Genomic DNA, 13,954 nt, shown 5'->3' with positions numbered 1-13,954 from the left:
TGGAAAAAATAGAATGCTTCTGATAGCTTTGTGAGGTGGGATAACAAAAGCTTTTTATTCTGCTCTATAATTTTCTGTGTTCTCCAAATATTACAGAATCTACATGGATTATTTGTATCAGAAAAAAAAAAACCCTTATTTTTAAAACTTTAACTGTCCTTTGGCTCATCAGGCAAAGAGAGACTAGTGTGTGCTGAGAGGACCTGAGACTGTGGGGGCAGTGGGAGGGGCGGGGGGCGGGGCAGAGGAGGAGCCACGGTTTCAGGCTGTCACTAGACAGTCATGGACTCCCTATGCAGCAGCTGGTTCCCCACCCAGAACCTGTTGTTCCAAATCAGCCTCATTCTCGGTGAGTAACAGAAGAGGTGGCGCTGCTCCTGGGAAGGTGTGGTGGGAGGCTGAGGAATCAGCTGTGAGGGAGACAGGTGGGCAGCTGGGGCTTTCATGCCACCAAAATCCTGATTCCTCAAGCTTCTTTGAGGGTTGAGGGGGAGGAAAGAGGGACTAGAGCCTTTCTGGGATGATCTCAAGTGTCTCAAGAAAGGAAAATCACCATCAAATCTTTACTTCAAAAGGCAGTTATTTGCCCTGCTTTGTTGAGCTGCTGTTGCTGAAATGATTAGAGCAGTGTTTCATTTTCCACCTTCCTGTTTGATGGAAAAATCTCCACAATCTCAGGCCCTTCTCTCCATCTCGTACCCACTCCCCCAGCCTGCTCCCTTCCTCTGTTCCCAGGCTGAGGAGGGCATGCGAGGCGAGCCAGGACACAGGACAGCCTCTCATGGCCCCTCAGTCATGGACACTGAGCCGTGCTGATGTGAGGGCGAGTGGGGAATAGGATCCTGTCGTCTTATCTGCTGGTGACCTTGATGTTGGTTACAGTTTTTTCTAGCTCTTCATGGGGGTGGGTCATGCTGTAGATTGCTACCTAATGTGTGACTTGGGGATTGGCCCGCTGCCCTTGTACCCTAAACTTTTTTATGGTGCCAAGAAGGGCTGAGCTCTGTAGTCAGACCCACTGGGTCACAAATTCTGGTTTTGCAAAATATTGGCCGTAAAGTCCTGGGCCAACAAACATGCCCCGGGAACAGGGCTTTACCTTTTTGATCTTCACTTCCTCACCTATAAAATGGAATGATAACACCTAACTTGAGGTGTCATTTTGGGAGATTAAATGAAACAGGGCACATAATGACCAGTGTCTGACATGGGGACACAGATCACACATGTATGCCATGGTACGCTTTTTAGTCTTAATGAAAGATTTGCAAATAGACACTGTAAAAGAACAACAACAACAAAAAGTGGTGGGGAGTTCCCATCGTGGATCCGTAATTAATGAATCCGACTAGGAACCATGAGGTTGCGGGTTCGATCCCTGGCCTTGCTGAGTGGGTTAAGGATCTGGCGTTGCCATGAGCTGTGGTGTAGGTCACAGACGTGGCTCGGATCCCACGTTGCTGTGGCTCTGGCGTAGGCCGGCGGCTACAGCTCCGATTCGACCCCTAGCCTGGAAATCTCCATATGCCGCGGGAGCAGCCCTAGAAAAGGCAAATGAACAAAAAGAAAAAAAAAGTGTCGTTTCCTTGTTTAATGATTGAGTTTTGTCATAATTCAACAGGTTTTAAAGACAGGAAAGGTTTTCCTCTGAGAGTCAAGTGGGTTGTGGTAACATAGAGATTGCACGCTTTCCTAAACTCCCCACCCACTTCCACCTCCACAGAGTGAACATTGTGGGAACATTTGTCAAAAAATGTTTCGCCTTTCACATCGGTAAGAGAAATGCTACACCTTTGTTGATAAGTGAGCGGATGGTGTGAACAGATGAAGCATAAAGAAAACAATATGTAAGATAAATAAGCATGAAGGATAGTCATCTTCACAGTTAATCAAACAAATGCAGATTAAGAAGACTTGATATCATATATTGCCTGTCAAACTAGTGCAGATGTTTTTCTTTAATGAGAATACTCTGATGGCCATGGGACAGTGTGACAGATGCTCTCATATATCATGGGCAACTTTTAAAATGAACTTCTGGTAGTTCATTTGATGTGTCAGAAACATTAAACCTTTGAATTGTTCCAACCTTTTTCTAGGTAATTCCATTTCTGAGGTTTAACCCAAGGGAAAAAACCTTCATGCAGAAGAATCTCAGGAACAAAGACATTCCTTTTGGTCTACTTATAATAATGAAAACATTGGGGAATTCCCGTCGTGGCTCAGTGGCAATGAATCTGACTAGGAACCGTGAGGTTGCAGGTTTGATCCCTGGCCTGGCTCAGTGCGTTAAGAATCTGGCATTACCATGAGCTGTGGTATATGTCCCAGACATGGGTCGGATCTGGCATTGCTGTGGTGTACGTAGCCAGGCAGCTGTAGCTCTGATTTGACCCCTAGCCTGAGAACCTCCATATACCTCAGGTGCAGCCCTAAAAGAAAAGAAAACATTGGTACCCAATAAGAGAGTATATCACCTAAGGTCAAGTTACAGCATGAAGGTGGTGACAATGACTGCTATGGGTAAGCCATGCTGGCTCGGTGAGTGAGAAGGTGAAAAGGACTTGGTTAGAAGGAAGAACAAGAATAAACATGTGTTCAGTATCTACCACATGCAAGATCTGTACTAAGAATATTACGTACATTATCTCTTTTCAGCTTCACACGCTACATGCTTCCTGTGGGGTTTCCTAATGAGGCAGGAAGGGTCAACACAGGGAAGATCCCCTGCTAAGCACCAGCACTGTGACCTACGTCAGGAATCTGGCTTTTGCATAAGCGCCATTAAGTAGATGACACTAACCACATTTTGCATTTGAGGAAATCAAGGCTCAGAGAGGCCAGTCAACTTGCCTGAGATCTCAGAACTGAGAGGCTTCCCCAGGATTCTAACAGCACCAGGACTAGGTTCTGCCGCAGGCTGCAGAGAGGTGGCCGAGGCTGCACTGCCCTTACTGTCCTAGCCCTCCCGCCCCACTCCCACACACAGAACTCTGACCTCTTAATTAAGAAATAAGGGAACCTCTGCTATTTAAAAGAAATTACTCTCCTCTCACAACTTCTGACCCTTCTTTCCTATGGCAGCCTCTAGGGAAATGAATACATTTGCATTTCTCAATAAAGAAACAGCTGTTCTCTTAGTCCCTTCCGCCATCTGAATCCCTTTTCCTTTTTTCTCAACATAGCTATCACTTCCTCTTAGGGCTGTGGGGGTCTGTGGGGCCAGTGAGCTGTTTAGGTTTTCCTCCCGTTTTTGCTTTGTTTTGTTTTGTTTTTTGGAGCCATCTAAATGACTCCTCTGTGCTACCAGAGCACCTCTACTGTTCTGCTATTGCGGCATCTGTCAACATTCTCAGAGGGCTTGGTAGGTGGTGGCAGGGTGGTGGGGGTGGGGTGAGGTAGGAGGTAGCTGAGCCCCTGGGCTGTGAAACAGCAAGTAAGTCCATTGACATCTCAAGGAAAAAGTTAATTGAAGGAGGTCAGCTCAGCTGGAGTAGAGAGCTAAGATGACCACTTCAATCACTCCTGGGGTCAAGGAGAGCTCCCCAATTACACATGCGAAGTAAGACTCCTAGGGCTCAAAGAGGGAGGGGGTTCCAGGCCATAATAAGTCCTGATACCATCCTGCACCCTTTGCTCTGGAATCTATCTTTTCCAAAAGATGTGCACACATATTGGGGAGGGTCCTGTGTCCAATCAAGTGTGAGAATTAAAACAAGATAATTGGCTAAAGGTAAACAGAGACCCAGAAGAACTGTCCTATGTAAGTGATTTAAATCTGCTCTCTGGCTCAGGGGGACACCTGCACCCATACTCCCCTTTAGGGTGTGTATCACTTCCTTGCTTCTCACTTAAACTACTTCTCTGTGTGCTCTTCCACATGTTGTACTGTGACTCCAACAGTAAACTCTACACATATATTTGCCTCCTTGCAATATTCTTGCTTTCAACAGGGACAAGAGTCAGGGCAATTCTGCTTCTAGCCTCCAGCTGGTCTAGTGGTTAGGATTCCTGGTTTTCATCCAAGCTGCCTGAGCAGAGCAGAAGATTAAGATCTCACCCCAAGCCATCACTCACTGCTGTCTCTCCGAGATCAGGGGTATACAGGAAGCCACCTCTGTGCTCTTTTAGATGCCAAACCACCACTGAGGGCAGGAAGTCCCTCATATAAGATGTAGCTGTTCTGCCTCGCCCAAGCAGGCAGTTGCTGTGCTTGAATTCTAAGCAGATTTAGACCCTTACCCAGGTTTCATGGAATCCCACAAGATAAGGGAGGGCAGGGAGCTGGGTGGGACCCAGTGGCTGCGATGTCCTCACTAGTCTTTAAACTGAGACAACACAAAAACTCTTTCCTGCAAATGCATTTTGGATAAAGCAGATTCAGGCAGTTCTGGGTTCATGATTAACTCATTTTTATTAAGAATTGAAGTGGACTAAACTGGCAAGCTCTTGTCTTTATTTAAAATAATAATTTTAAGACATAAAATATATGGCATCATATCATCATATTTCATTTCAGTTCCTCACAAATTTGTAAGGGAAATTTTTTTATGGGCATATATTTGCTTATGTCCTCAAGGCAGGGAGCAGGATGTACTGACAGAGGAGAGATGGAAATGATTGTAATTACACTGCTCTTACCCAGCATTTCAGTTGTTATTGGATTTAGTCCTTTTTTCTGTATGTTCCAATAGGTTCTGGAAGTGTACTAGGAAGAGAATTGGAAATGAGGAACCTGGGTCTTGTAAGGATTGTGGCAACCAATTTCCCTGTAGTGATTTTTCTGTTTTCTTATTAACTGTAACTTTATCTCCCTGGTCCTAGTAAAGAATCTTTTGAATGCTTTTATTGAAGTATAGTTGACTTACAATGTTGTGTTCATTTCTGCTGTACAGCAAAGTGATTTGGTTATACATATATACACATTTAAAAAATATTCTTTTCCATTATGGTTTATCATAGGACATCGAATATACTTTTCTATGCTCTACAGTTAGTTTATTCCCTCCCCCAATGTGTAATAGCACAAAGGAAAGACTCTTTTCTACAACTTGAGAGAAATAGCTTAATAAATTTATAAATTTATTTAAATATGAGAGAGACCAAACCAAAAAACTCAAACCCCCCAAGCCCCCAAATCCCTTGTGACTATACAAATATACACATGTAAAAAACAAAACAAAATTAAAAAAAAACAAACAAAACAACAACAACAAAAAGCAAAGATGCGGATATAGCTTCATAGCCGTGTCTTAGAACTTTCTTCATTAAATTGTTGGTTTTTGGAAATTCCCTTATTCCTAACTTTTCCTGAACCCTGACTGCTTCCTTCCTCTTTAATGATTTCATTCCCTGTTCAAAAAACCATGCATTGGAGTTCCTGTCGTGGCTCAGCAGTAACAAACCCAACTAGCATCCATGAGGAAATGGGTTTGATCCCTGGCCCTCGCTCAGTGGGTTAAGGATTTGGTATTGCCATGAGCTGTGGTATAGGTCGTAGACCCTGCTTAGATCCTGCTTGGCTGTGGCTGTGGCTGTGGCTGTGGCTGGCAGCTGTAGCTCCAGTTCTACCCCTAGCCTGTGAATTTCCATATGCCACAGGTGCAGCCCTAAAAAAACAAAACAAAACAAAACAAAACAAAACAAAAGCCAGACATTTCTTTGTGGTAAAAACTCTCTCCTGCTCTAGAGCGTTTTGTCTGAAAGAGAATAAAACCCTTGATTCACTGCCAACAGCACACAAGCATGATCGAAGAGTCTCCAATCTTTCAAAAATGCTCTCTTGAATACTGAAATACCCCGAGGAAGAAATTAAAAAGCAAGAAGTAGCCACATGCAAAGGAAGTTAATGAAAAAACTATTTTGCTTAGTTTTATATAAATATATTGAAAGCTGAGATGAAATGGATTATTTTCTAGAAAAAATATAATTTACCACTACTGAGTCCAGAAAATCTAAACAGATGAATTGCCTGCTTTGGAAATGCACCTTTGTGTTTCTCCTCTGCCCTTACATACTACCATATTACTTCTGACAGAGGATGTCTGAATTCTTTTCCCCTCACCAAGCAACTTTGTTTTTTCCAGATACCAGCTGGGTATCCCACAATTTAACTCTTTTTTTTTTTGGTCTTTTTGCTATTTCTTTGGGCCGCTCCCACGGCATATGGAGGTTCCCAGGCTAGGGGTCGAATTGGAGCTGTAGCCACTGGCCAACACCAGAGCCACAGCAACCCGGGATCCGAGCCGCGTCTGCAACCTACACCACAGCTCACGGCAACGCAGGATCGTCAACCCACTGAGCAAGGGCAGAGACCGAACCCGCAACCTCATGGTTCCTAGTGGGATTCGTTAACCACTGCACCACGACGGGAACTCCCTTAACTCAGTTTTAACAGTATCTACCTGCAGTTTGTGTCTGATCCCATAGGTAAAGTGTTCAGCCCCTTATTCTTCCCCAACTTCAGATTCTAGTCACAAGTGCAGGTTGTAAGCTGTGCTTCTGACAGACTGGACATAAATCAGAGGTTCCCATGACCTTCTTGTCAGGCTTGTTTAATTTGCTAGAGCAGTTCCCAGAACTATGGGAAATCAATTTACTTGCTAGATAACCGGCTTATTACAAAAAAAATGTAACTCATGAACAGCCAGATGGGCAGGTGCACGGGGCCAGGTATGTGGGAAGGGGTGCAGAGCTTGCATGCCCTCTCTGCGTGTGCAACCCTCCTAGCACCTGCTTGGGTTCTCCAAACCAGAGCTCGCCTAACCCAGTCCTTTTGGGTTTAGAGAGACGCCATTACATGGGCAGAATTGACTAAAGCACTAAGCATTTGTGATTAAACTCAGTCTCTAGCCCCCTCTTAAGATGACAGTGTGTGAAACTGAAAGTTTCAACCTGCTCTCTCCTGGCAACCAGCCCCCATCTGAAGGAGCTTTCCAAAAGTCACCTCTTAAACATTGTATTTCAGCTGTGATAGAAAAAGTCTTGTTGTTAGGTACCCATTTCACCTTTATTGCTCTGGAGCTATATCAGGAACTGGGAACAAAATATAATGTTATAATGCCTCTGAAGTGCCCTTGTAAGAATTTGCAAAGGTTTTAGGAGCTATGTTCCAGGAGTGGTGAACAAAGACCAAATATATATACATAAAATAATTCTTGAACAAATAGAAAAATATGACATATTCCCCAATAGTAAAATTAAATTGTAAAGAAATCAATTATCCTGAAGTTAATCTACAAATTAAATATGATCCTAGTAAAAAAATTATCAACAATTAAAAAAAAAAATCCAGGAGTTCCCATCATGGCACAGTGGTTAACAAATCTGACTAGGAACCATGAGGTTGTGGGTTCGATCCTTGGCCTCACTCAGTGGGTTAAGGATCCGGCGTTGCCGTGAGCTGTGGTGTAGGTTGCAGATGTGGCTCGGATCCCGTGTTGCTATGGCTGTGGTGTAGGCCAGCAGCTATAGCTCTGATTAGACCCCTAGCCTGGGAACCTCCATATGCCGAGGGAGCGGCCCTAGAAAAGGAAAAAAAAGAAAAAAATCCAGATAAGCAAATATTTTACATAGAAAAACATGAGGCAAGAATATTCAGAAACATTCTGAAAAATAATCATAATTGAGGAATAGGTCTTTCAGATACTAAAACATATCATAAAACTACAGTTGTTAAAGCAGCAGAGTGTCAGCACATAACGTATAAGTCCAAGAAAGATACAAAGATACAATAAATTATTTTGAGACAACTGGCTAGCCATCAGGAGGAAAAAATATTGTATTAACAGCACATACCTCATATCAAAATAAATTCCACAAGGACCAAAAGTTTGAATGCATCTGGAAATGGATAATAGTGATAGTTGCACAACATTGTGAATATACTTAAGCCATTGAACTGCATACTTAAGATGGTAAATTTTATGTTATATATATTTTACCACAATAAAACTACATCACACAAAAAGATTTATACAAAATAGTGAGAAAAATCACGGGATTGGAGTTCCTATTTTGGCTCAGTGGGTTAAGAACTCGATGTTTTCTATGTGAGGATGTGGGTTCTATCCCTGGCCTCACTCAGTGTATTAAGGATCAGTGTTACTGCAAGCTGTAGTGTAGTCACAGATGTGGCTCGGATCTGGCATTGCTGCAGCTGTGGCATAGGCCAGCAGCTGCAGGTCTGATTCAACCCCTAGCCTGGGAATTTCCATATGCTACGGGTGTGGCAGTAAAAAAGAAAAAAAATGGAATAATTTAATAACCAAGGGTAGGAAGGTCTCAAGTGTGACAAAGAGAAGCACACAAATAATCAAAAGCTTCTGCAAGCAGAAAAGATCGATAGATTTGACAATATGAAAATTAAAATTTCCTCATGGCAAAAAATGACTATACAAAGTTAAGGAAAATGTCACAAATTAGGAAAAATATTATAACTTATTAAAAGGCAAAAAAAGGGGAAATACTTAAATATTCATCCATTGCGGGTGGGGAAAGAGGATCAGTAACAATTCAGGAGAATTCTACGTGACCATGTAAAAAATTAAGTCAGGTCTTTATGTGCTGTTATGAAATAATTGTTAACCTCAAACATCAAGTGGGAAAAAAAGCACTATTCAGAGCAGATTACATAGTACATTATCATTTGTGGGAACTATGTCTGTGTTTTCTATGTGTATGGATAGAATATCTCTGAAAAGTTACAAGGAAAAGGGATGAAGCATGAGAGCTTCTCACAGTTTATCATTCTATGCCTTTTGCATTTTGTAACACGTGACCTTATTGGCTATTCAAAAGTTTAATAAAATTAAAAAAAATTAAACTTTCCTGACTTAATGTAGGCCAACAAATATGTTGAAAAGGAAAGGAGGGAAAAAGAGCCACACAAATCAACCAAAAGAGAGCTGGGGCTAATACCAGAAAAATTAATTTAAAAAAATTGGAGATAAATTGGAACATATGATATTGATAAAAGATCAAGACATCAAGAAGATATACAATATACATGCCAAACAAAAGAGCCCACAATTTATGAAGCAAATATTGACAAAATTGAGGGAAAATAGACAGTTCTATAATGATAATTGGAGATTTCAATGCCTTATTTTCAATAACAGATAAAACATCTGAACAGAATATCAGTAAGTCATAGAGAACTTGGGCAATACTCTAATCAATTTAGTTGAGGAGGTGAAAGATTTGTACACTGAAAACTACAAAATATTGTTGGCATAAAGTAGATCCAAATGAATGAAACATATACCATGTTCATGGAATATAAGACCATATTGTTAAGATGGCAATACTCTCCAAATAAATCTACAGATTCAGGGTAATCTCTATTAAAATTCCAATAACCTTTTTTTTCCAGAAATGGAAAAGTTGATCCTGGAGTTTCCTTCATGGCTCAGTGGTTAATGAACCCAACTAGGATCCATGGGGATTTGGATTTGATCCCTTACCTCACTCAGTGGGTTAAGGATCCAGCATTGCCATGAGCTGTGGTGTAGGTCACAGACACAGCTCATATCTGGCATTGCTGTGGCTGTGGTGTTAACTGGCAGCTGTAGCTGGACCCTTAGCCTGGGAAACTCCATATGCCATTAGAGTTGCCTTATGACTTCAGAAATTCCGCTCCATGCCCCCCCCACCCCCGAAAGGCAAGACAGAAATGGAAAAGCTGATCCTTAAATTCATATGGGGGACTTAGACATTTTGCAACTCAAAAACTGCTACAGAACTACAGTAATCAAAACAGTATGCTACTGGCATAAGGATAGATATATAGACTAGTGGAATAGAATTGAGAGTCTAGAAATAAACCCAAACATCTACTGATAATTGATGAATTGGCAATAGAGGTTTGAGTTTATTTGAAGATGTCAAGATTATTCAAATAGAGGAAAGAATAGCCTTTTCAACAAATGGTGCTGGTGTAACTGGATAGCCCATGCGAAAGAATAAAGTTGGACCATTACTGATGTCACATACAAAAATGAACTCAAAATGGGTCAACAACCCATTGCAACTACAAAACAATTAGAAGGAACATAAGGGTAAATCTTCATGACCTCATATTTGGCAAAGAATTCTTAGATTTGACATCAAAAATATGAACAACAAAAGAAAAACAGATAAATTGGACTTCATCAAAATTAAAGACTTTTGTGCATCAAAATGTATTATCAAAATGTGGAAAGACATCCTGTAGAATAGGAGAAAATGCTTGTAAATGATGTCTGATAAGGATCCTGTATCTAGAATACATAAAGAACCCTTACAACTCAATACAATACAACAAAAAGACAAACAATACAATTTTTTAAAAATGAGCAAAGGATTTGAACAGATATTTCTCTAAAGAAGATATACAAATGACCAATGAATACATGAAATGATATTCAATGTCATTGGCCATTAAGGAAATGCAAATCAAACCCACAGTGAGATACCACTTCATATCTCCTAGGATGATTTTAATGGGAGGGAGGAAAATAGAGGTACTAGTGAAGATGTGGGTAAACAGCACCCCAAGTACGCTGTTGTTAGGAATGTAAACTGGAGTAGCCACTGTGGAAAATAGGCAGTTTCTCAAAAAATTAAACTTAGAGTTACCGTATGACCCAGAAATTCCACTCCTAGGTATATATCCTAGAAAAGATTAACCATATGCCCATGCAGAAGCTTGTACGCAGATGTTTGTAACAGAATTATTCATAGCAGCCAGATGGTATAAACAACCCAAATGTCCCTCAGTGAATGAAAGGATAAACAAATTGTGCTGTATACATACAATGGAAGATTTAGCCACAAAAAGGGTACATACTACAACTTGGGTGAACCTTGAGAACACTATGTTAAGTAAACGCCGCCAGACACAAAATGTTACATCTCTGTGAGTCCTTTTATAAGATCTATCCAGAACAGGCAGAAAGTAGATTAGTGATCACCCCAGGATTAGGGAGAGGGAGGAGAGAGTGATAACTTAATGGGTACAAGGTGTTTTTCTGGGATGATAAAAATGTTTTGGACCTAGAGAGAGGTAGCAGTTACATAATGTTAGGAATACATGAACCGCCACTGAATTGTACACTTTATAGTATTAATGGTATGAGAATTTCACTGCAATGAAGACAAAAAGACATGCATCTAAGAGTACGCTGGTATAATTCTTGAAATATAACAAAAAAGAACAAAAAACTTAGAAAGTTTCCAGAGGGAAAATACTTTGAAAGGAAAAATAATCCAACTTCTCATATGGAGTACTGGAAACCTGATGACAGTGAAAAGACATCTATGTACTACTTAAAGGAAAGAAGAGCAATCCACAAATTCTTGCTATTCAGCCTCGATGTCACTTACTAGCAGGTAAGAGAACATATTTGTACTTAAGTAAGGATCCAGAGAATAGATCTCTCATAGAGCCTATTTGAGGAAAAGCCTCAAAAAAGTTGTCTGTCAAACAGGAAGTTAATCACAAGAGTACGGAAAGATAAAGAATAAAAAATGGTGAGCAAAAAACACACAACAATTGTCATTAAACTGCAAGGGTTGATGGTAATGTGACTGGGAATTTGTGATTTAAGTGGTAAGTATATATTCTTGAAATAAAGGAGTCATAATTTCAGAGAAGATCTAATATATGTCTGGAAATAGAACACTTGACTATGTCGGTGAAACCTCCAAGTTGGGAGGATTTGCAGTGAGAGGCATTAGGATGTTACAAGGTTGTGCAGTGAGCAAAGAATGTGGGCTATGACTGTTCTGCATTTTCATTTTACTGGGGATGATGGTAAGCAATGGGAGACAGAGGGCAGGATGGGTATCTTTTGAAGATTTTAATATAATAGTGGGGAAATATACATATCAAGAAGGTAAGTGCTAAAGGAAGAAGAAGCACAAAAGAATTCCAAGGAGGGAAAAAATGGTTGGAGAGCAGTCTGACTTCACCTCTCAGCAGCGCTGCCTTCATTGTCCACCCTTCCTTCTTTCTTTTTCTTTTTTCCCCAGATTTTTATTTTTTCTTTTATAGTTGATTTTATAGTGTTCTGTCAGCTTCTGCTGTACTGCAAAGTGACCCAGTCATACATATACATGCATTCTTTTTCTCACATTATCTTCCACCGTGCTTCATCGAAAGTAACTTGATATAGTTCCCTGTGCTATACAGCAGGTCTCATGGCTTATCTACTCCAAATGTTATAGTTTGCATCTACCAACACCAACTTTCCAGTCCATCCCATTCCCTCGACCTCCCCCTTGGCAACCACAAGTCTGTTCTCCAAGTCACGCTTCCTTCTTGAAACAATTTCCTTCTTTGGCTTTTCTGACCATGCACTCACCTGGTTTTTCCCACTGGCTGCTCCTTCTCCACCTTTCTCAACAGATTTCTCAGAATCCTCTGGTGGTCAGTACTATTCCCTCTTTTCTTCCCTAGCTATCATGTCTCCCTATGTGATATTAGCTCATCCCATGCTTACAAATAGCGTGATTGCATTGAGGGCCACATTTCCAGCCTTAACATCTACCCTGGGCTTTAGATTCACATCTTACGGCTTATTTAACATCAGTTCTTGGAAGCCAAAGTTAGCATGTCTAAAACTGAATTCTCATTATGCCTACTCTCGCCTAAACCTGCTTCTCCTCAAGCTTTAACGATAAATACAGCTTGATAAATGTCCCTCCATCTACCCAGTTGCTTAAACCAAAAACTTTAGAAATCATCTTTGATTCTCCTTTTACTTCTCTCTGGCATCCAGTCCACCAGCAATCTTTATCATTCTAACTCCATTTTTTTTCCCTGAATCTCCCCATTTTTTCCTCCTCCCCTACCACTATCCTTCTCTCACTTAACTTATTATAAAATCCTCTGAACTGGAATCCCTTTTCCTCTTCTTGCCCTCCTAGAAACTGTTCTGCACAGAGCATCTATTCTAAAGTGATCAATAAAAATGATATTACTCTGCCCGAAACCATCTGGCAGCTTCCTGTGGAACTCAAAATCCTTCCAACTGCTTTACCCACCCTACAAAGCCTTTCCTGTCTCAGTCTTCTGTTTTCAGATCTCTTTTTCACTCACTCTACTCCAACCACAGCCTTCCCTTCATCCCAAGTGCAAGCTAAGATCACTTCTGCACTGGAAACTTTGCACATGTTTTTCTGCTGCCTGGAATAATTAATTCTGCCTTGCCATCTTTCAAGATTCACTTTAATTTTTATACCCTCCTAGGGGACTTTCCTAATGAATATGCTCACCTCACACTTCCATCAAACCACCAGTATTCTATCACATTATCCCAAGTGTCAATCAGGGTTCTTGGTTATAAGTAACAGAAATCAACTGACTAATTAATTAAGTATATATATATATATATAGTGTGTGTGTGTGTGCGCGCGCGCGCGTGTCTTTTTGCCATTTCTTGGGCCGCTCCCACGTCATATGGAGGTTCCCAGGCTAGGGGTCGAATCGGAGTTGTGGCCACCGGCCTATGCCAGAGCCACAGCAACATGGGATCTGAGCGGCATCTGCAACCTACCCCACAGCTCACGGCAATGCTGGATCCTTAACCCACTGAGCAAGGCCAGGGATCGGACCCGCAACCTCATGGTTCTTAGTTGGATTCGTTAACCACTGAGCCACGACAGGAACTCCAAATATATATATATTAGAGGAAATCGGGTAGCCCACAGATGCTTGAGGGTCCAGGTGAGCAGGTTTTGAGACATCTCATCCAGGAGCAACACCTTAAGTTGTACCACCTGAGCAGGTCCAGTAGAAGCTGGTCTGTCACTCCTGACACAGACACTATAGCCTACATCCCAATACCACTGACCCTGGACCCTTGATTGGCCCCAGAACTGCTGCCACCATTGCCTCGGGCAATGAGGCGGCTGCTGCCATGACTGCTATTGTCAATAGCACAGATACTGTGGTCCTCCTCCCTTTATGTCA

The 13,954-nt window shown here is 41.4% G+C and overlaps 1 protein-coding gene across 3 annotated transcripts in view; it reads left to right on the top strand.

The window, feature by feature from the left end:
- Positions 1 to 262: 262 nt before the first annotated feature.
- Positions 263 to 13,954, top strand: part of LOC125129501 (CD48 antigen-like) — a 28,005-nt gene continuing 14,313 nt past the window's right edge. For all 3 annotated transcript variants that reach the window (XM_047784243.1, XM_047784241.1, XM_047784242.1), the window contains exon 1: positions 263 to 349. In XM_047784243.1, coding sequence (XP_047640199.1) covers positions 283 to 349 — 67 coding nt within the window. In that variant the 5' untranslated portion in view covers positions 263 to 282. The remainder of the gene's footprint in view (positions 350 to 13,954) is intronic.

This window comes from Phacochoerus africanus, chromosome 6, assembly GCF_016906955.1.
Source record: "Phacochoerus africanus isolate WHEZ1 chromosome 6, ROS_Pafr_v1, whole genome shotgun sequence".
Taxonomy (NCBI): domain Eukaryota; kingdom Metazoa; phylum Chordata; class Mammalia; order Artiodactyla; family Suidae; genus Phacochoerus; species Phacochoerus africanus.
The sequence above is the reverse complement of the archived record's forward strand: the minus strand, read 5'-3'. Positions and strand labels throughout refer to the sequence as shown.